Source organism: Haemorhous mexicanus, chromosome 23, assembly GCF_027477595.1.
Source record: "Haemorhous mexicanus isolate bHaeMex1 chromosome 23, bHaeMex1.pri, whole genome shotgun sequence".
NCBI classification, from domain to species: domain Eukaryota; kingdom Metazoa; phylum Chordata; class Aves; order Passeriformes; family Fringillidae; genus Haemorhous; species Haemorhous mexicanus.
The window spans coordinates 4952438-4975337 of record NC_082363.1 but is presented as its reverse complement, the minus strand read 5'-3'; the positions used below and the strand labels follow the sequence as shown (position 1 = coordinate 4975337).

Here is a 22900-nt window from a genome sequence, read left to right as displayed (position 1 = left end):
GGGCACGCCGGGAGTTGTGGTTCCCGCGCCGGCCCGGCAGGGGGCGCCAAGCGGCGGGAAGCGCGCGGGAAAGGCGCCGCGCGAGCCGCATTGGTATGCAAATGAGCCGCTAATGAGCCGGGTAATGACGCGGTTAATGAGCTGAGGAGCGCGCTCCCCCTCCTCTCCCTGTCCTCAGGGATCCCTCCCTTATCTGGCGCCTTTCCGCGGGCAGCGTCCCGCGCCCGGAATAGCCCCGACTAATTAACCGGCCCTTCTGGCTGATTATTCAACCCTTCGGGCTAATCACTACTGCCGGCTAATTACCGACAGCAGTGGGAGCACAGGTGGGATGTCCCGCCAGATTCCCCGGAGAGGACAGAGGAATTAATAATTGGAATAGAGATACCCCAGAAAAAGGATGTGAACTGACTGGAACCAATCAGTCAATCAATCAATTAATTAATTAATTAATTAATATAGGTACTCTAGCGGTAGATCCCAGATAACCCCTCTCAGGGGGCATATGCCTTTGGGAAACAGCCCCCTCCCTTCCTGAAGGGAGGCTGTACACAGGTGGGGTCGGTCTCTCCCACCGGGCAGCACTGACAGAACCAGAGGACACAGTCTCAAGCTACCTCAGGGAAGAGGTAGGTTGGATATTAGGAAGAAATTTTTCACCAAAAGAACAGTAAAATACTAGAATGCTCTTCCCAGGGAGGTGGTAGAATCACCATCTCTGGATGTGTTTAAAAAAAGCCTGGCCATGGCACTTGGTGCTACAGTCTGGGTGAGGTGTTAGGGCACAGGTTGGACTCGATGATCTTGGAGGTCTCTTCCAACCTCATCATTCTGTGATTGGGTTTGCAGCAACCTGGGACAGTGAAAAGTGTCCCTGCCACGGCAGGGGTGGAACCAGACGATCTTTGAGCACCTCTCTGACCCAAACCATGCCCAGACTCTGTGGCTGACTAAAGCCCAGTGCTGCTGCCGGGTTGGGGGTGTCCCACTTGGGTTTCTCTGGGTCTGGATTGAAGGCACTTGAGACAGTAATTCATCTTTGGACTCAGGTGTTCATTATTTCTTATCGGTCAAACAGTCTCACTGCTGTGAGTTGGGCAGCTTTTCTTTACAAGGCACAAAATGCCCAACAATCTCTTGTTCCAAGGGCTTTTATGGCTAAATTATCCAATTAAGAGCTGACACCTGGATTATTTCCCCTTTTAACCCAAGAACTGATCACACAGAGCTGCAGTGCAGACTTTTCTGCCCAGTTACAAAATGCCACCCAAACCCATGGAGAATGAGGAAGAAGAAGCATGAAGAAGAAACCCAGGACAACACCCTGTGCCCTCCACCTTGCTTCCATCCACAACATCCTAAAAATCCCAAACCCTCAATTTCTCACCCAGTGACACACCTGCACTGCTCTCTATAATCTATTTCACACTTTTGTGGGTTCCAGTCTCTCTTGAAGTCTGGGAAACTTTCTCCATGGACGAGGGTCAGAGTCAGTGCTGCCCTGGGGGTCAGGGCACCCCAGAGCAGACACAGAAATATCCCCAGTGCCCTGGGTTCCCACACCGGGTGGCCTCACTCCTGCATCCCGCACAGCCCAGCTTGCCCCAGCGTCCCTCTGGCGCTGGTGACCAGCTCTAATTCCCTGGCACGCTTGGCTGAGCACTCCCCACCCCCTTCGCAGCTGCCTCCTATGGCAGGAAGGAGCGCAGGAGCTTTTGCCTCACTTCTCACTCAGCATTCAGCGGCTCCAATGTCATTGCCTTGGCGACCGGGACGCTACTCCCGTGCAGGGCAGTAAATAACGTAGATCCTCAATCCCAGGCCACTCCTGCCTCCGGGAGACCTCCGGGGGAACTCAAAACTCAGGTAGGAGGAAAAAAAAAAAAAAAAAAAAAGCCTACAAAAGGAAGCCCCTGGCTCTGGGGGTGTGTGAGTTTCTCGGTAATGCAGCTGGAGGGGGATTTGTGGCGGGGTTGTGACACAATATTGAAGTGATTCTCTCTACTGAAACTTTTCTATTAGTTTGCCTTCTTTAAAGTTTCTATTTCATGCTCTTTTCCCTCTTGCTTTTACAAATGAAAAGCAAGCCATGCTTCTATCTTTTAAGGGAAAAAACTCCAGGTACCAACTGGACTGGTGCTTTTTCTGGAAAACTTTTTTGGAAAGTTTGCTCCCAAGTGCCTTAACTCTGGAGTGAGAGCACTTTTGGAGGAGCCTTGAATGGGAGAAGCAGTGGAGGGGCTGGATGCTGGTGGGATGCAGGCGCTGGCTGGCCCAGGGCCCTGTGCAGGGCTGCCAGGGAGGGAGGGGGAGCAGCAGCCTCAGCCTCCTGCCCCATCACGAGAGGATTTCTGCCTCCAGCTCGGGAGAAACTTGTTGAGAAGCTGGTGGACCCCATGGAAGGGCCCTGAGATTCAGGGTGTACTGCAGGAAAGCTCCCTGGCTCTCCATTGCTTTTACAAACTTCATTTTGAATTTCCAGTCTGGGACAAATGAATGATAGCACAGGGCAGCCTTGGCACCGTGGGACTGGCAGCATTTTTTTCAGGCATTAAATTGTTTGCTGTGGGCTGGATGAGCCTGATGGGTCTCCTTGTGAGGATGAGAGAAAGGCCAGGGCCAGTTCCCAAGTCATGGAGCAGCTCCATGTCAGAGGTGGAAACAGCTCTCAGAATTCCTGCTCTCCCAAAGGGTCCTTAGGAATTAGTTATAACCCTGTTATATTGGGTTTGTGCATTTATCTCCCCTTCAGGTGGCTGCAAAATGCTGTCATGTTTCCTTCTGGCCTGTTGGAGTGGTGGGATAGCAGTGAATAACAAATTCTGAGCATTTCTGGTGCTAAACCTGAGCCCTGAAGTTGACAGTGAGCTCAGAAATGCTCCTTCCAGAGAGAGCAGAAACTCAGTGGGCAAACCCAGCCAGTTCCCAGCAAGGCTGAGAGCCCACAGTGCCCTTCACCTCATTGTGATGAAACACATGGCTTATAATCATTCCAATAATCTATTAGACCTTATTAATCATTCTAATATTTATTAGAATTTCTATTTTATTTATTGTGTGACCTCTGTGGTCGCAACAATGAGTGAGGCATGGTTGGATGGACTGAGGTTCATCTCTGCTTCTCCAGGGAGTTGTTCTCCAACACTGGGGTGGCTGTAGGGACCTTGCTCCCTGCTTTTCCTTCTCCCTCTGTCTCTGGGGCTGGGTTTCAGCAGCACCGTGCAATCTGAGCACGTGGAGCTTTTCCATACTAATCTTTGGACATTATTTCAGTGGCCATTCACAGGGAAGCTCCACGGGCAGAGGGAAGCAGAGCTCCCGCATCCCGGGGCTGAGCCGGGTCCCACGGGGCCCAGAGGTGGGGCATCGCCTCTTGGCAGGTTTTCTCTCCCCGCTGCCGGGCTCTTTTCCCGTGTGCAGCCTCCCTGCAATGCCCTGACTAGCAACAGAGGGAAGCAGCAACCCAGGGAACGCTGGAGCACAGCTCTCCCGATGAATGCCGGCAAATCCCACCGGCAGCCCTGGAGCCCAGCACCAACCCCTGGTTTGCACTTTTCGGTCTGTTTTTCCCTTAGAAACCCGCAATAAATCCAGTGCAGGTCCCTCCCGAGCTGTGCCAGCCGTGCCAAGCATCCCTCACTGCCTCCTTGGCACATTGAGGTAGGAGGGATGGAGAATCTTTCCTTGCTGGAATTCTCCTTGCTGCACCCTTTTCCTGGGAGAGGAGATCCCCACTTTAATGAGCAGTTTGGGGTCTCTGCAGGTGATAATCCTCCTGGGGGAGTCTGGCTGGAGAGCTCTTGCTGGAAGAAGTGAGGATGACCCCCCCCAGGTGTTCCCTCTGGTGACAGCAGGGAGCTGAGCTGGGCTGTGGCTGCTCCTGAGCTCAGCCCCAGGTGCCATCTGCCCAGCCTTGGGCACAGGAATTGCATCCCAGCCACCAGGAATTCTTCCAGAGCTATGCAGGATTAGGCTCTAAGGCTCCTCCCAATTTACCTTCGATTTTGGTGCTGCACAAAGCTCCCACTGCTTCCCACAGAGTGACTTTACCTTCTGCAGCACCTCACCATCACATCACTATTTTAACATTTATTTATCACATTTATTTATCGCATCACAGTGCTTTCCCAGCTTCCCAAACGTGAATGCCTCCACCAATCCCTGAAACGGGGCTCTACATGGCACCTCCTTTCAGAGGGAATTAGATCGGCACCAGACAAATTTTGGGGAACCCTATTTGTAGGTAAATTGGTTGGCAAATTCTTTACCAACCCGGGTGCTTGCTGCTGGGCTGTCACTCTTGCTGCAGAGGTGATGAGCAGGGATCAGAGCAGCACGGATGGCTTTAACAGCACCCACCCCCCTCAACTTCCCCTTGTACCCCTCAGTTCGGAGCTCAAACACAAGAAGAAGCTGGCCTGGCTTTGCACAGCCACACTGTGCTTTGAAAGAGTGAAAGGGAACTTCCGAAACGCCCTTAAAACAGTCAGATTTCTTCCCTTCTGAAAACGAGAGCAGCCACGTGGTTAGAGCTGGTGTCACCCGTGATGACCGCACAGCCGGGGCGGTGCAGAGGTGCTTTCTCCTCGGGAGGAAAAGGCCTGGCTACTTCCTGAAGCTGCTCTGGGCCAGGAAAGGCAGCATGGAAGAAGGGTAAGAGCGCCAGCAGTCCTGTTCTGTCACCTGCATCTGTTCTGGGCTTCTCTCAGAGCTGCCCGTGGCTCCTTTCATTTCCCTCTGTGTGTCACACATGGGGTGAGGAGGGACGGGAGGGCATCAGACTCTGCTTTTAGCTGTCCCTGACATGGGACCCGTGGGGAACGAGCCCTCCTGTGCCCTCCTGTGCCCTCCTGTGTCCTCCTGTGCCCTCGTGTGCCATGGGAATTCCTCCAGGCAGGGTGGCTGCGGATGCTGTGCTTTGTCAAAACTGATGGGGAAAACTTCCCTGCTTTCATTTTAACTCCCTCCCCTGCAGCCAGCAGGTCCCCAGCTGAGTCCCAGGGGCTCCACCCGAGCATCCCATGCTCAGGGAGCAGCTGCCCTGCAGTGGAGCATCCCTGGCTCAGGGAGCAGCTGCCCTGCACTCTCCCCAAGCATCCCTGGCTCAGGGAGCATCCCTGGCTCAGGGAGCAGCTGCCCTGCACTCTCCCCAAGCATCCCTGGCTCAGCCCTGCACTCAGCAGCTCCCGCCCAAGGAGGGAAGGCAGGAAGTGTCAGGTTTTCACTATGAGATGGGATGCCAACACCAGCGTGGGGAAAAGGGACAGCCAGCTGTGCCTGGGGGTGTCAGCCAGGGCAGGGAACAGGTCCTGCTGCTTGCAGGGAGAGGCTGAGGGAGGAGGATGATGTTGCCCAGAGAAGGCAGCACGAGGCTCAAGATGGCTCCGTGAAACTTCCGGCTGCAGCTGCTGGGTCTGAGAGGCTCTGGGCACTCGGGGAGAGCTGGGCTGGGCTGCTTTGCTCCAAGAATCCTCCTGCAGGGACAAAGGGAATGGACTGGACTGAGCGTGGCTCTGGTTATGACTGTGCAGCAGCGTCCAGGAGGCTTTGGGTGAAAAACAGATTAATTCAGCTGAGCTTGGCTCATCCCTGCCTGCTGCCCTGGCCTGCGCTGCTGGGCTGTGGGCACTGTCCCCCACCATGGGCCACGGGGGTGCCCAGTGCTGTGGTCACTCAGGATGGGCTCTGGGGGGCTCTGCTCCTAAGTGTCCCTATGATGGTTCTGGGGGAATGTGGTGCTGGGTGTCCTCCATGATGGTTCTGGGGGTCTTTGATTCTCTGTGTCTCCATGATGGCTCTGAGGGTCTCTGTTCCTGGGTGTCCTTCACATTGGGCTCTGGAGGGCTCTGGTCCTGAGTGTCCCCATGATGGCTCTGAGGGCCTCCCGTCCTGGGTGTCCCCCACATTGGGCTGTGGAGGTCTCTGGTCCTGAGTGTCCTTCACGATGGCCCCTGGGGGTCTTTGGTGCTCTGTGTCCCCATGATGGCTCTGAGGGCCTCTGGTCCTGAGTGTCCCCATGATGGTTCTGGGGGCTCTGGTCTTGTGTGTCCCCTACAAGGGACCCTGGGGTCCCTGGTCTGTGTGTCCCCTGCCATGAGCTCTGGGTCTCTCTGCTCCCTGCTGTGCTGCTGGGAGGGAGTTGGGATTGAGGGATTCCTTTGAGAGCTGCTTTGCTGGAGTGAGATGTCACAGCACAGCATGGCACAGCACAGCATGGCACAGCACAGCACAGCATGGAACAGCACAGAGTGGCACTCTGGCAGCACTAACCCTTCTGTTTCCCTTGCCCCCAGGGTGATCTATCCTCTCTCAGACTCCCCTGCTGTGAAGATGTCCCAGCCATCCCCAGCTGATGAAGGCCCCACCTTCGAGCACCTCTGGAGCTCACTGTAAGTGGGGTGGGCTCATTCCCCATGGGGGGTGCTCAGAGGCAGCAGTGGCTCTTTGACAAAGACAAATTTCCTTTTGCATCCTCTCCTTTCCACAGACACCTTTGCCACCTGGCAGATTTTGGCTCCCTGGTTTCAGACTCTGCTCATGGCATTCCATTTGCCACATCTGTCCCATGGGTAGCAATGCTCCAGGGCAGCATGGGGACAGTGCCAGGGTCCGAGCAGAGCTTCCCTCAAGCTGGGACCCTTAATACCAAAATTAAACATCTTCCAGCCCCACCAAGAGGTTTGCAAGTCTTCTGGCATGCTCTAATCCAGCAAGGGAGAAGGATTGTGCTTCATTTAATCTTCCTTCCTTGGTGCTCTCACGTAAAGACACCCCAAGGTGACAGATATGCTGGAGTAGCTGGGTGGATGCAGAATTTCCTACGTCTACATCTCTGCCAGGTGGAAATAAAAGCAGAGGATGGAGGAAGGAGTTGGGAAAGGGACAAGGTTTGGGAAAGGGACGAGGTTTGAGGGGACTGTGAGTTTCTGGGGGGGTGGTGGTGGTGGCACAGGCTGTGCTGGAGAGCTGGGAGATGACTGTGCCCTCACCTCCTGCTCAGGGAACCAGACAGCACCTACTTCGACCTGCCTCCAGCCAACCCCAACAGCAGCAATGAGGTCTCCAACAGCACAGAGGTCACGATGGACGTGTTCCAGATGAGAGGCATGACTGACTCGGTGATGGTGAGTGTGCTCACACGGCAGGGATGGGGACCTGAGCCAGGCATACACTGGAATTCCCTGCAGAGGTGGGCTGGGGGCTCTGGGGGAGAAACCAACCTTGCTGGTGCAGCACTGCTGGCACTGGTGGAGGGTTAATCAATGGCACAAGGGTCAGTAAAACCGGCTATTTACTGTTAGATAGCATCAGTGCAGGCAGCAGCGGGGCCCCGGAGCCCTCGGGGAGTACCAGGACAGCAGCGGAGTGTCATTCGCTCCATCGGAGTGTCATTCGCTCCGGGACAAAAGCCACTGCGGAGGTAGAGCTGCTGGGGGGGCACTCCATGCTCCCAGCACAGCCCCAGGTCCGTGCCGCTGCCTTTCCTGCCAGAAGCCTTTACTTCTGTCTGAGACAAAGTCTTGGAAAAGCATCGCAGCCGTGCGAGACATCCCGGCCGCTTGGGCGTGTTCGGCGATGCCCGGGAGCATCCCCGAGGCTGCCTCGGCTGTTGGCTGCATCTCCCTGCGGGGAGACGCTCTTTCCCTCCAGAAAGTCGCTCTTTCCCTCCAGAAAGTCGCTCTTTCCCTCGCCGACAGCTTGCGTCCCCTCCCCCAGCCCCTTTTCCCTCGCTTTCCGCTCGCTTTCCCTCCCTTCCCCGGCCTTTCACAGCGGGCAGGAGCAGGGCAGAGTGCTGCTAATTGTGCCTGTGCCCCTCGCTGAGCGAGCCTCGCCTTTCCCCTCACTCCTGCTGTAAGCAAAGCCGAGCCCGGCGGGGCCGGAGCAGCCTGGGGTGCGTGACAAGAAGGGCTCTGGACAAGAAGGGCTCTGGACAAGAAGGGCTCTGGACAAGAAGGGCTCTGGTAACGGGATACCAACAGCCTGAGGGGAAGGCAGGAGAGGGGAGGGACCACTCAGTCCATGCTGATTCCCGCTGCTCTTGGCACACATCGGTGCCACAGTGGTGCTGGTGCTCAGTGGCACTGAGCAGGTCACCCCAATGCTCTGTCAGGCATCTGTCCCTAACTATTGCTGTCTGTCCCTCTAGACCATCCATCCATCCATCCATCCATCCATCCATCCATCCATCCATCCATCCATCCATCCATCCATCCATCCATCCATCCATCCAAAGACAACTCCACATCTCCCAGACACGGAGCTCTCACAGAGCCACTGCCCTGCCTGCTCAGTGCCAGGGTGGGCACCTCATTGTGCTGGTGACAGCTGCCAGCCCAGCAGGTCTCCAGCCCCGTGTGGCTGGAAGAAGCTTTGGGGAATGGGATCCGGGCAGGTTTGGTGGTGGAGCTGGACCCCTGCTCTCCCTGCAGTGGGAATGGTTGGTATCGCCCAGTCCATCACTGGGCAAGCTGGGGCCTGCCCTGTGCTTTAATGAATAGTCATGAGGGACAGAAGGGGTGGGCCCCGTTTTGTTGTTGGATGCAGCGAGTTGACAGAACTAAGGGAGATGAAAAAAGCAAAAAAGCCAACAGACGGCGGCACACGGACGGGTGGCCAGCGCAGCATCCCTGGCGCTGCCCGCCCGGCCCCGCTCCCGCTCTCCTTCCTCCCCCTCCACCCCTCCCCGGCGGCCGGCCCGACCCCATGACTCCCGTGGCAGGAGGCTGCCCCGCGCTCCGTGAGCCCCGAGACAACTAAAATGCTCTACATCAGCGACCCGATGCAGCATTACACCACGGTAGGTGCTGCTTGCAGCGGGTGGGCTTTGCTTGATGCTCTTCTTAGAATTATCCTCCACTTCTGCTCTGGCTCTGCTCGCCCAGCCTGGTGCTGGATGCTCCAGGGGTTGTCCCAGTGCACTCCTGTCCCTGTCCTGCAGCTGCTGGAGGAGCTGGAGCTGGTCCAGCCCTGCTCGTGTTGGTGCAGGATGCTGCAGCCTCGGCAGGCAGTCGCTGCTGCTCTTGCTTTGCTCCATCTGCCTCTTGCAGAGCCCAAGGTGTGAGTTAAAGCTCAGCTGCTGGGGGTGCAGCGTCCCTTAGCTCTGTGTGCACAGGTGGGAAGGGGGTCAGCCACAGCATCCATCCAAGGAGCACCGGGAGGTGCTGGACACCTCCAACACCACTTTGTCATCCACTGGGGACCTCCTCAGCTGAGCCCACAGGCACACCTGCCTCCCCAGGCAGGCTTTCTCTCCCTGGTGGAAATCCCTGGGAGGGCAGGGCAGGTGATGCTGTACCTGTGCTGCAGGTAATACATTTCCAGCCCTGTCCTCAAGTGCTGAGATTGTTTCCTTAGGGAAAAGGGGTTGTGTCTGTCCCTGGGATTCAGAACAGTCCAGCACAGGCACAGAGGGAGTTGGAGATAGAAGGAAATCCCTTCATTCCTGGTTTTACCTTAAGTGTGTTGGTACCAAGCCCGTGTGTCCCATTGTTGGGGCTGTTCCACGGGAGGTCGTTGCTGCAGTTGTGTGAATAATTATCCCTGTGTGTGTATGTACATATTTACACACAGACACAAAGACACTCCTGCCTTCATCTTTTAGGGGAATTTTTCCACAATTTCATCAATTTTGAACAGCAAGTCTGTGGTTTTGCCCACGCACCTGACTCTGGGGGTCTCTGCCAGCAGATTCCCAAAGTCTGGGCACTCAGGGTGCTGCCTCCTGCTTTGTGCTAAGGCAGTCCAGCCTGGCAGAGGTGACACCCTGGTTCTCACATCTCACCATTCTTCCTGGGGGAAGGTTTTCTCCCACACAGAGCTCGGGATGCTCCATTCTGTGGTGGGTCCCCCTTCACCTGCCCATTCACAGCCACAGGCTGCAGCCATGAGCGCTCCTGTCTCTGAGCATGGGAGCAAAACAGCTCAGCCCTGATACTCCTGGATCAGCTGGGCTGTGAGCAGCTCCATCCAGCAGCAATCCTTTTTCCCTTGCTGCTGTTCTCCTGGTTGATCCCTCAGCTTTGCCTGTGCCACCTCAGTGGCTCTGCCCTGCCCGCGATCCCTGCAGCAGCTGCATTTCCCAGTTGGATGGAAAGAGCTTTCCTAACGTGCCTGTTTTGCCTGAGTTTCTCATAAGTTTTTCTCCAGGTGAAGCCTGGATTAAGGAGAGCTTGGCTTGTCTTTGGCTGGGCTATTTATAGAGCTGTGAGGAGGAATAGAGGGATTTAGGCACATATTTTAGGGGAGAAAATGGCTGGATGTGTAAAAGCAAGCCAGATCTTGTTCAGCATTCCTCCAGTTAGTCACAGGCTCCAACGACCTTGTGAGAGATGCAGGCAACAGGAGAACTTCCCTGGAGAAGGATGATTGCCTTTAAACCATTCCACATCGAAGAGGGTTGGGTGAGGTTGGGATCCCAAGTTAAAACATGTCTCCTGATTCCTGAGCCGTGAGCCTTGCAGCCCTTTGGAGAAGGCTGAGCCTGCTGGCTGTGCCCACGGCTGCTTCCACAGCTCTTGGCTTCCCAGAGCTGCCCCAGAGGGTGCTGGGGACAGGGACAGTCCCCAGCACCCTCTGGGGCATGAGGGCAGTCCAGAGGGGCTGTGTCCCTGCTCCAATGCCAGGAGCCAGGATGACACACGGCAATGCATCCAACACTCTGTATGGTCACCAGCACTGCCATTGCTTCTGGGGCTGTAGGGTGAGAGCAATTGCAGATTTCTGGGGAGAAAAAAGCCATCCCCTGATCTGTTTGGAAATTGCAGATTTCTGGGGGGAAAAACCCATCCCCTGAGCAATTTGGGAATTGCAGATTTCTGGGGGGAAGAAACCCATCCCCTGAGCAATTCGGGAATTGCAGATATCTAGGGAGAAAAAACCCATCCCACTTGCTCTGAGAAACAGTTGTCTTTGAGTCTGATTTTCTAAGGAAATACTAAGATTTCTTTAGCCACAGAGCTCTTGGGAATGTCACCGTGTTTGGGCTGTGCCTGTGGGTAAATGAGCTGCCAGCTCTTATTGGAAGAATCTGACAGTAATTGGTCAGAAGAGAAATAAGGAAAAAATTGTAAAAAGTCATTATTTGGTCCAACAGGTCTGCAATAAGAGCCAGGACCTGCCTAAGTGAGTCCATTTGCCCTGTGACTTTGCAGCAGTGCTGTGCATCGCAGCCTCCTGCTTTGTAGGTTTGAGGTTCTCCCCAAATTAGAGCAGCATCAGGCACTGGGAGCAGCCATCCCGCTGGGAAACCAGCTACAAACCACTCCCGGGAGTGGTGTGGGGAGGTGTAAGTGACCAGTGAACACACCAGGGACAGGCTGGAAAAGAGGTCGGAAAACGGGACGGTCGCTGGGAATCGCCGTGGTGATGGAGCGATGTCATCGCCAGGGACTGCTGCTCACCTTGACAGGGTGGCTTCCCCGAGCTGTGCCGCTCTGGCTGCTGGAAGGGACAGCGGGGAGCAGAGCCCTGCGTGCAGGACAGGGCTGTCACTCCCCACCTGCAGCGGAACATTTCCCACAGCTGAGCAAACCCCACCACACGCCTGCCTTCTCCCCACTGCCAGAAGCGTGGCTTTCCCGAGGCAGGTGCTCTAGAAATCCGGGACTGGGGTACCTCGCTGCCTCCAGCGAGGACGGAGCAGCTCGAGAGGGGTGATTTAAGCACACGAATTTCATCCCTCACACAAGTGGCGACCTGTCAGAAAAGCCAAGCCACCCAGACCAGCTCCTTTGACTCCCCTCCCGCACGCTGGCCCTTTAAGGAGGCTGTAACAGGACACCCCAGCCCTGGAGAAAGGTGGCTGAGGTTTCCCAGTCTCTAAACTGGCTGGTGTTTTCTTTTTTCCCTCCTCCCCTTTTCCCTTCCTCCAGTCCCAGTTCAATTTGCTGAACAACAGCATGGATCAGAGCATCGGCAGCAGAGCAGCCTCCACCAGCCCCTACAGCTCCGAGCACACCTCCAATGTCCCAACGCACTCGCCCTACTCGCAGCCCAGCTCTACCTTCGACGCCATGTCCCCGGCCCCCGTCATCCCCTCCAACACCGACTACCCTGGTCCCCACCACTTCGAGGTGACCTTCCAGCAATCCAGCACCGCCAAATCAGCCACCTGGACAGTAAGTTGTGTTCTTCTACCTTGGCTGGGGAGATGCTCAGCACGGCCGAGCGCGTCCTCACCGCCAGCACCCAGGGTGGTGGTGGTGGGGAGGTGGCACAGGGCAGCTGCGGGATGCAGCCACCACTGATGGGGACTTCACCGGCACAGGTGGTGGCCCTGGGAAGGGAAGTAGCTGGAAACATCCCTGCTTGCTTTCCAGGGGGTTTCTCCCAAAGGGGTGTGAAGCACAGCGGATGGAATGTCACTTCTCTCGTGGAGGTTCCCTAAATTGTGGGTAAATGTCCTCCGAAAAGGAATGTCCTGGGGAAGTACCTGCCTTGTTCTCACGGTGCTTCCCGGCGTATTTGCCAGCGGGTGCTGTCAGAGGCGAGGCCGAGGACGAGAGGGACCTTTGCTCGTGTCTGCCGGCACCGTCCCCAGCTGTGCTGTGCTGTAAAATGTCATTTACAGTCCTTCTTCATCCCGTAAGAGAGGAGTAACTTAATCCCTCCAAGTCACAGCAAATAACAGAGCAGGATTTTAAGCGCAGAGGTTTTGATGCCCGGAGGGGTGGCTGCACAGCCCCTGCTGTCGCTCGGGAGCCGGGATGCAGGTTTGCTCCACGGCTGCTCCTGCTGCCCGGCACGGGGCAGCTCTGCAAGCAGGGACCCAGGGGCCGGGCAGAGCGCACGGGAAATGCTTTGCTTTTTGTGACAAAAAACCCTAAATTCTCAGCCCTGCTGCTGGCTCAGTGCGGCGTTTTTAAGGAGAGCCAGCACTTGTGGCCAGTGGCACAAGTGTCAATCCTGCAGCACAGCGGTGCCTCTGAGGGAGCAGCTGACCATGCTGGAGCCGGGCGGGTTTTCTCCTCCGGGAAGCACTGGCAGAGCAGGAAGGTTGGGATGGGACCGCTGACACCCCGCAGGAGCAGCAGAGCTCCCTCCGGGCTGCGGTTTGACATTGCCATGGAACGGGCAGAGCAGCCCCGAGGTATTTAAACCCAGGCTGTGAAAATGACCTTTGTTTGCGGAAGGTGACGTGTTTAATTGCCAAGACAGTCCCTCCTGCGGGAGACACAAAGCATCCTCGGATGCGGTCGTGCAGGGACACCCCGGGCAGCTGCCGACGGGTTGCTCCCGGCTGTCCTGGGGAGGATTCAGGACGGGACGGGCTCCGCAGCGCTGGGGCTGCGTCCTGCCGAAGCCAGTGGGTGCCTGCAGTGGGAAAGCAGCAGCGATCGGGTGATTGAAAGCAGCCGAATTGCGCCTGGTGCAGTCCAGCAGCTTCTCCGCGGGCGGTGGCTGCTGCTTCACAGGACCGGGGACTCGGGACAGCGCTGTGGTTGAGCGCCCTGCCCTCGCAGGGGTGGTTAAATCTCCACTCTTTCCACTTTCTTCCCTTGCGGCATTTCATTAGGAAGTGAGTAAAGCGGAGGTCCTGGGCCAGGATGTGATTCCAGCTCCTGTCCCTGCTGGGAGATAACTCCTGTCAGCCGCAGGTAAAAGGACCTGCCCAGGGAAGGGAGGCATTCCTGTCCTAAAACGTCCCGGTGGAAACCGAAACACGGCACTGCAGCGTGTCCTGTCCCGGCACGTAGGGATGGGGGCCAGAACGTGTCCAGTGCTCGTTTGCCACTGTCCCCAGCTAGGAGTGGGATGGCTTTGGGGTGGAGCAGACCCAGCGCAGCAGGGCTCCCCTCCTGGAAGCCATCCCATTCCCCGGGGTCTTTCCTCAGCTCTAACTAAAGGGAGCTCAGGCTGTCTCGCATCACTCTGTGCTGACCATTCTCCTCTAGCTGTGTCTCACTGGGAGCTCGGCTCACCAGGACAGGTTGTGGCTGTTTTTCCCAAGCCTTTGTGGGAGTCCAGGGCAGGCAGTGCCACACGATGCCCTCCCAGCCCCGGGGGAGCAGCTGGACCCGGGAGCTGCCCGGAGAACGGGCTCATTCCAGGGGTGGCTGGGAGCATCTGTGGAGGATGCATCCACCAGCTAGAGATGGGAGCCACCCACGGCTGCAAGGAGGGGTCCTGGGAAGGGTCCAGAGTGAGGATTTGAATGCCTGAAGTGACTTTAACACTTGGGAAGACACTCAGTGAGAGGTGTATGGTCCTCTGAGCCACAATGCTGAGGTGGCTGCACCCCCCAGAGCAGGTTGGCTGCAGGGCCAGTGCCCACCTGCGCTGGAGCTGAGCCTCATGGAGAGCAGCAGTGGGTTGGCAGCATCTGGCACCCTGGAGAGCACAGGGGATGTTTCGTTTGCAGCAGTGATTCCTGCAGGATTGCCAAGGCGGGTGGAGCATGCCACGGTGCCACCTGAGAAATGGTCCTGCTGCAGTGACACCTGGTGTCACTCCCTGTCCTCCTGGTGTCCTCCTGGTGTCCTCCTGGCTGTGGCTGTCACAGGCATGGTCAGTGCTGGAAGATGAGGCCACTGCCTTCCTCCAACTCATTGTGAGCTCTGCAGTGCCACTGCCACACCTGAGAGCTCCTGCTTTAGTGGGGAAAGGAGCTCAGCAAAACAAATGTGTTCTGTGTTATCAATGAACTCACAAATAACTCTGTGTGAGCCTCCCCATGAGCTGGGAACACACACCTAAGGTAAGGAAAAGCCATTGGGGAATGCAGACACTTGGGAAGGGAAGGTGAATGTCTGGTCAGTTGGGCTGGGGACAGAAGGGGACATCTGACAGAGCAGTGATGGCCACACCATGCCCAACAGCACCAACCATCCTGGTGCTCTGCTTTGGGGCAGCACTTGGGAAGAACCAACCCAGCCTGTTCCTCCTGGGGAAGCCTCCTGGCTTTTGGATACTCTGAGCTTTACTGCACCCAATAATCCATGCCAGGATGGTTGATCAATTGCCACCAAGCACTGACCACAAGCTCAGCAGAGCCAACATGCTGGGCAGCATTTTGGAGCAGCAAGGGGTCTGCTGCACTGGAAGGAGCCTCAGCTGAAAGTCTCCTGCAATCTGGGGTTGAATCATGGAGGATCTGGCCACAGAGGAAAGGACAGCTGGTGAGCAGGCAATGCCAAAACAAATGGTTTGTGTGAGTCATCTTGTCAAAAGATTTGGCATCATTTTTTGATATAGTCACGAGCTTTGGTTGATGGAAGTGTGTAGCCCAGTGGCCTCCTGGTTTTGAAGGGTTTTGACTTGAACCTCTCTGGGAGATGTGGCATTACCCATTCTCCCTCACTTAGAGCTCCTGAGGACCAGGTGAGCTGGCCCCTGTAGAGTGCTGCACAAGCCCTTGCTCTGCAGGGCTGGCAAATCAGTGTCACCAGGGCAGGGGTGTCCCCAAGCCCTGTCCACACATGGTGCTCCTGCCTACACTTTAAACCCTCTATTGACAAAACAGCCATGGCCTGAGAGGGAGATGTGAAGAAAATGAATAGTTTGGAACAGATGCCTTGTAAAGCAATACCACAGAAACGTTCTGCATGGAAGATCCCCCCAAGAAGAGCAAGGGGGCTCGATCGAGGTGTGCCCAGGAGATGGTTCCTGATAGCAGCCAGCTCTTTAATCTAATAGCAAAAGAAATAATGAGATCCAGCACTTGGAAGCTGAAGCCAGGCAAATTCAGACTAGAAACAAGGAGGCATATTTTTTTTTTAGCAGTGAGGATAATTAACCATAGGAACTATTTACTAAGGAATGTGGTGGATTCTCCCAACTCCTGAAGGATTCAAATGAGGAGTCTGCATATCTCTCCAGAGATAAGACGTGCTTTAGCAGACACCCCTGACTCAATGCAGGAGGAAGAGGAAGGGGTCTGAAGGTAGCAGTCTGGGCAGTGGGACCAGAACATCATCAGCTGCTCTCTCTTGTTTCAAAATGCTGATTTCCTAATTTTAGAAAAGAGGTGAATGGAGAAGGGTGAAGCCTTGGGACTGACATTACCCAGCTCTGTCCTGGCAGAAGGACTCTGGGCAGTGATGGGTGACACTGGTGTCCCCACCCCCGGGTACCCAGCTCTGTCCTGGCAGAAGGACTCTGGGCAGTGATGGGTGACACTGGTGTCCCCACCCCCGGGTACCCAGCTCTGTCCTGGCAGAGGGACTCTGGGCAGTGATGGGTGATACTGGTGTCCTGACCCTCGGGTACCCAGCTCTGTCCTGGCAGAGGGACTCTGGGCAGTGATGGGTGACACTGGTGTCCCCACCTCCGGGTACCCAGCTCTGTCCTGGCAGAGGGACTCTGGGCAGTGATGGGTGACACTGGTGTCCCCACCCCCGAGCTGAGCTCTGCCCAGCCCTGGACAGCAGCAGCCGCGCCCGCCCGTCCTGTGGGAAGCCCTCCAAGCTGCTTCCACCTCTCTTTTCATTTTTAATGGCCTTCTTATCGCAGAGAGCAACGGCCAGATGCCGAAAATAAGCTTTTCCCTGCGGGTTGGAAGCCCCCCTCCGGCAGGCAGAGCACCGGGAGCTGCGGCACGGCAAGACGGGGCACGCCGGCATCCTGCCCGGCCCCGGCGGCACCGCGGCTCCGCTGCCCGGAGCTGCCCGGACACGCTGCAGCCGCAGCCCATCGCCGTGGTTTTCTCGCCGCAGCCCCTCGCCACGCCAGCCAGCTGGTAACTGGCGGATAATTAGGATTTTTCTCAAGTCGGGTTGGCGGCGGAGCGGGGCTCCCTCCAGGCCGGACGCTGTCGCATGTGCCAGAGCTGCGGAGGTGTTAATGGGGTCTTTGGCCTCCCGCGGCCGGGCTGCAAAGGGACGTGGGGGCTCCAGCTCGGTGTGGGGCTCACACGGAGCCCCTGGAGCCGGGGGGAGATGGACAAACCTCCGAGCAAGCAGGGAGGGGAGTCTCTGATACAGCCATGGAGGGTCTGAACCACACCCAGGGTTGTGTTGCTGTTTTGGGGAGCAAAGAGCCTGGAGAGGAAGGCTGGACAGGAGGAGAGCTGCTCCTGCTTCCATGGATGGCTGTCCAGCAGTCACCCACAGCAAACCAGTCTGCATCCCAGTGCTCAGCCAGTGGGAGATGGCAGCGTGGAGCTGGTTCCATTTGCTTGATAGATCTTGCAGCAGGAGCATGAGCGCTGGGGAGCTGAAATGTTTTCTCTGGTCCTGACTGAATGAGGAGGATGGTGGGAGTGTGCTGGGAGGCAGGCTCTCCCTTGCTGGTAACTGTCTGTGGCCTTTTGGGGTAGAAGCAGGTATGAAGAGGAGGGAAAATACTTCAGGAGCATCTCTGTACTACTGATCCTCTCTGCAAACTCTGGCACCTTCCCATATCCCAGGGAGGTTGCTGTCCAACAGTCACGGCCTGGAGATGATTTGGGCAGAAACAGCTGAGGACAGCTGTGCAGATGAGTGTGGATATTTTGGCATGCCAGAAGTAGGAAAGCAACCTCAGCACCAGCCTGCTCCAGAGCCCATCGAAGCCAACCACTGGAGGCTTTCCATGAGCTCTCTCAGGGTGTGGATGAGGCTCCAGGAGCTCCAGACACAATGGAATTAAGAAAAAAGGCAAAGGAATTCGGTGTGTGATGTTCCAACACGATCCTGCTATCAGTTCCACTATCTTGAACGTGTCTGGTATGCACAGGTCAAGGGAATGGCTTCCTGGCAGTGCTGCTCCGTGGGGAAGGCAAAGCTCCCTGGCAGGAGAGGTGGGAGAGGGCTGGGAGCCCTGATCTCTGCTGCATGGGAGGGGGAAAGGATGCTGGTGTGCCCTTGGCAAACCCACACACTGTCCATGCCCACCCCAGGCAGTGGCTGAGAGAGAGCAGAGGAGCAGCCCCTCCTGCATAGCACAGCCCTGGTGTGCTCCAGAGCCTGTGATTTCCCCCTAAATCCTGCTCTTGCTGTGCTGGTTTTCACATTTCCTTCCCAGCAGCAATTCCCAAGGCCAGCTCAGCCTCCTTTTCCCTTCCCTCACCTCCCAGCCTGCTCCCTGCGTCCTTGGCAGTGTGAAGTAACCTCCTTGCTGGATTTGTGGCTTCCTTTTTTGAGTGGGAGGGAGCTCTGGGCTGGCTTGGACAGGGGATCTGAGTATCCACCACACAGAGGGAGTCAGACCTACCAGAAGAGATTAAACCCTCTGAGTGCCAGCGTTGGATCAGCAGTGAGTGAGAGAGATCCCCGCTGGAAGTTATTTTAAGGATGTGCTCACTGGGGAAGGCAGGGAGAGGAGTCCTTTGGGGATGAACCAAGGAATTTTAATTAGCAATAATGGCATGCTAATTAAGGTAGAAGAACAGAGGCTGGAGCACAGGGAGCCTCCCTGTGCTGCTCTGCTGCAGGGCCCTGAGACCTCAGCGGTCTGTAGGGCTGGGAGACCTGTGGGGGACAGAGGTTCCCTGCAGCTGATGATGGCTGGGATGATCAGTGGGCTCTGCTGAGGGCCTTGAGACCCCCTGTGCTGGGCACAGCTGGTGGTGGCTTGGTGTCACCCCAAGGCATTACTGCCATGGTACTGGGACCACAGGGAGGTGAGTGTTGGGCATCCCTTATGGCCATCACTTAAACCCATCATTATTGTAGCACAGGGAATGGAGGCACAAGAAGATGGGTTTGGGGGCATTCTTCATGGCCATCACCCCAATCCATCACTGCTGTGGTGCAGGGAATGGAGCCATGGGGAGGTGAGTGTTGGGGCATCCCTATGGCCATCACTTCAATCCATCAGCACTGTGATGCAGGAACTGGAGGCACAGGGAGGTGGGTTTTGAGGCATACCTTATGGCCATCATCCCAATCTATCACTGCTGTGATGCAGGGAATTGAGACATGGGGAGATGGATTTTGGGGCATCCCTATGGCCATCACTTCAATCCATCAGCATTGTGATGCAGGGACTGGCTCACAGGGCACCAGGGTACCTCTTACAGCCATCCCCAGGGCAATATCCCTATGTTCAGCCCACCTGTGTGCTGGACAGGTACCTCAGGCCCCACTGGACACTCCCCTCTCCTCTCAGCCACCGGTTGTACTCAAACCTGGCTCATAGTAAATGAGCAACAAAGTAGCTTGGGGAGGAATTTCCAGCTCAGTGAGGAGTTTACAGGCCGGTGATTAAAAAATAGTTATTAAAAAAAAATTAGAGAGAAAAAAAAATTAGCTGTGCCGCCGGCACGTCTTCCAGGATCTGTCGTAACAGATTCGTCCGAGCCGGTTAACGGTATTTGCGGTTTGCAAGATGCTACATGTCTGGGGAAGATGACAGACACGTTATTATCACCTCTCGCCTGAGATCTGCCCCAACCTGTCCCAGGATGCAGCTCTGCAGCTGCTTGCTGGGGAGTGCAAGGAAATTAGCAGCCGGAGGCAGCACTTTTCTTCTCTCTCCCTTGCCAGGCCAGTGGCTTTATTGGGGATCCATTGACTGCAGTCCTGGACACGTCCTGAGTAAAGCTAATGAGAAGCCTGGAATGTAGGAGAAGAGGAGGAGGAGGAGGGGAGGATTTGTGGAAAAAGCAATTGTTGAGCAAATCATTTCCTTCTAGAGGGAAAGGAGGCCTTGGCTGCGCCTTCCCCAACAGGCAAGTCTAGACGCTTAGGTGTCAACAGTTGAAGATAAATAAGATTTTATCAGCTCCAAATCTGTTGGGACACATCCTCCTAGCGGTTCTGCTGCCCAAGGACGGCCGGGCGAGATGGACTTGGCCAGGAAGTCTTTCCAGCCGAGGACTTAGGTTATTTTTTGTGTGAGGCTGTCAGCATCCATGGGGAAAACCACCTCTCCCTGCTCATTTCCTGCCTGGGGAGGCAGCCCTGGGGCTGAGCAGCCTCTGGAGCCATCTCCTGGTGCTCTCTCAGGGTGGGCAGTGATGGATGCTGAGACTCCATGTCAGCACTGCATCCAGGAGCCACTGTGGGCATTCACTCAGTGGAATCTTGTGGTGTCCAGAAGATTTCCTTGGGCCAGCAGCACCAGGATAACCATGGTGAAGCCTCACAGTGGCTGGTGGCACCATGGGGTGACTGGTGGCACCATGGGGTGACTGGTTTTTGTCCTGGCACCAGTCCTGGTGACTGGTTTATGTCCTGTTCCATCTGGCAGTGGTGCAGCATGGTCTCATCTCACCAAAAAGCAGCTGCATTTCAAACACATCCAAAGACCCTTTGTGGTACCAAGCTCTTGGGGAAACAGAGCTTAGAGATGATATGTTGCAAGGAGTTAAATAATTTGTTTTTTCCATTTTTTTGCTTATTCCTAGTACTCTGGACAGACAGCAGTAGCTGGGAAGGGACAGAGACAAAGCTGGCATCACAGTATCAGCCCAGAAGTTGAGGGTGACACTGAAAGCTGCATGAAATCCCAAAGGAATAGAGGTTTTGTGTGTTTCCATAGGCGCCAGGGGAGACTGTCAGTGCTGCTGCTGCTCTGTGCTGGTTCAAGCAACCCAGCCTCCACAAGCCACAGAAACCATTTGTGTTCCTCAAACACATGGCAATACTCAATAACAGACGTCTCCAATGTTTTCCAAGAACAGAGATGACCTGAGTCCTAATGTAACCATGGAGACAGACACCAGTGGTCCCCAGGGTAGAAGAGGGTGTGGAGACACAGACAGGAGATGCCCAGGTCAGAACATACCCTGGCTTCTTTGTAGGTGGAAAAGGAATCCTGGAGCTGAGGTCTTGACATGCCAGGATGGGGTTCAGGTGCCCCAGCAATGTTGTTTCTATGCTCAGCAGCAAGCTGGCCCCAGCTCAAGTGACCTGAGCTTTGGCTGTGACCCAGCTGCCACATGTGGCCAGTCTTGAGAGGTCAGTTTGTCTAAACACTGCAGAATGGGAAGGAAGTGAACAGACTGAGGTTCCCCTGTGCAGGTGGCAGGAATGCAGCCATGGCACACAGAGAGCCAAGCAGCAGTGCTGGTTTGAGATTAAATCCCAGCATTTTGATCTCTGGGTTCTGCTCTGCCACTGTCACACTTGAGGAGCACATGATACCTGTGGTCCCTGCAGGGTGCTGTGCAGGGTATGGATGTGCTGGGAGGTACCAGGACCTCAGGTTATGCAGCACAGCTCAGCAGAGATGTGCATGGGGCTGATAATTATCAAATACAGATAATGGAGAAAAGAGGTGTCTGCTCAGGGGTTTGCTGTCCTCTACAGAGAGTGTGCATTGCCAAGCTGGGCATGCAGAACCTCCTGGCATCACAAAAACACAATGCTGGTTGTCCCGGTGGCCATGAGCATCCTGGGTCTGTGGGACCTCTCAGCCCTGGCTGCAGCTGGAGATGTGGCACAGGACGGCTCCACACGGAGAGGAATCAGGAGCACGGCTGCCCAGGGCACAGTCTGGACTTTTCTTGCCCAGAATTATCAGCAGGGAGTTCCTTAAAAGAATAGTTTGTTATTGTGGAGGGATCTTTGAAGGCGATCCCGGAGCTGTTGGGACACGATAAGGTTATCAGCAGAGGCAAGTCTGCACGGAGCGGCCGCCTTCCCCCTGCAGGGCATCACTCTGCTATTTAACAGAGATTTATCCATGTCATAACATGGTATAATGAGAGAATTTGTTACCAAAGAACTTGCCATAATGCACCTCTGCTCTTCCAGAGCAGTTATAGTTCCCAGGCATGTTGAGGGCTGCCCGGGAATGTCTACATGAAAAGATCCTTTGACAGGAGTTGTCAGTATTTTAACACCTGGCAAGGAAGAGCCCCCTCCAAATAACCCTTGTTTTGCCACGGTGGCTCCTCTAAAGGAGGGTGTTAAACCCCATTGTGGTGGGTGAGTGGGTCCCGTGGGCTGTAGCCACATGGGAGTTTCCAGCCAGGCAGAGCAGAGTCACCACGTTGTGAGTGGAGCCCACGCTTCCAGCTCAGGCCTGATCCCTGAGAATCCCTGCTGGGGATGCAGGATCACACCCAGGAAGATAACCTGGCCATGAAGTCAAGGTGTAGTCAGCATCATCCGGTATGAGTGCAAAATTTTGGGATTTCAGTAGGGGTTTCCAAGCATCCTCTCTTGTTGGATGAGTCCAAGTGCCTACAAAAATAAGGATTAATTCTTGTTGTCAGGTTCAAGTGCATGTTGTGACACCTCTCAGTCACCATTCTCCAGTGACCACAGCATCTTCCTGCTCCCCCAGCACTGAGCAGGGTGTGATCTTGGGACACCCAGGACACACTGCTGAGCTGGTACCTGCAGCTGGCCACCACCTGTGCAGTGCTAGAGGAGCTGCAGGAGTTGCTGCTGTTTGCCTTGGCAGATCCTCTGCCCTTTATGTCTTCCCAGAACTTCCACAGAAACCACCTAAATGAGACAAACCTGGCAATGGTTTCTGTTGTTTGCCCTGTCTCTGTCCTGGTGGTGGGAGCAGCTTGCTCAGCCACAGGTGGATCCACTCCTGCAGCCAGGGCAGCAGGACTGGGACACAAATCCTTCCTTCCTCATCCACAGCTGCACTGGGACATGCTCAAAGCCAGGAAAAGTGGGGAGTGAGCCATCACTGAGCTCCTGAACACCCTCCAGCCCTGTGCTGAGCCCCTGTTTTGGGCAGCCCAGCTCAGGAGCCGCCTGGCACGGGGAGAGCAGAGCCTGCCCTCGGCACACCTGTATTTGGATGGCTCAGGACAAGCTTTAACATCCCCACAAACGCTCTGCACGGTGGTATTTTTTTGGCACCGGGCGCTGTGTTGTGGGGATGAGATAAAATACCTGGAGCAGGAACATGCCCTGCCATGCAGGGACGGGCTGCTCCGAGCACAGGGGTGGGCTGGTGTATAGCAAACACATTCCTTGCGAGATGGAAAACAGCATGGCACAGCTGAGGTGGAAGGGAATTGCACATCCCCACACCTGGGCAGTTCCTGGAAGGTGAAGGACAGGCTCTCCTT

The 22900-nt window shown here is 55.6% G+C and overlaps 1 protein-coding gene across 2 annotated transcripts in view; it reads left to right on the top strand.

The window, feature by feature from the left end:
* Positions 1–4546: 4546 nt before the first annotated feature.
* TP73 (tumor protein p73) overlaps positions 4547–22900 on the top strand; it is a 26665-nt gene continuing 8311 nt past the window's right edge. For both annotated transcript variants that reach the window (XM_059866941.1, XM_059866942.1), the window contains exons 1-4: positions 4547–4653; positions 6294–6389; positions 7001–7124; positions 11871–12116. In XM_059866941.1, the coding sequence (XP_059722924.1) occupies positions 4643–4653; positions 6294–6389; positions 7001–7124; positions 11871–12116 (477 nt within the window). In that variant the 5' untranslated portion in view covers positions 4547–4642. The remainder of the gene's footprint in view (positions 4654–6293; positions 6390–7000; positions 7125–11870; positions 12117–22900) is intronic.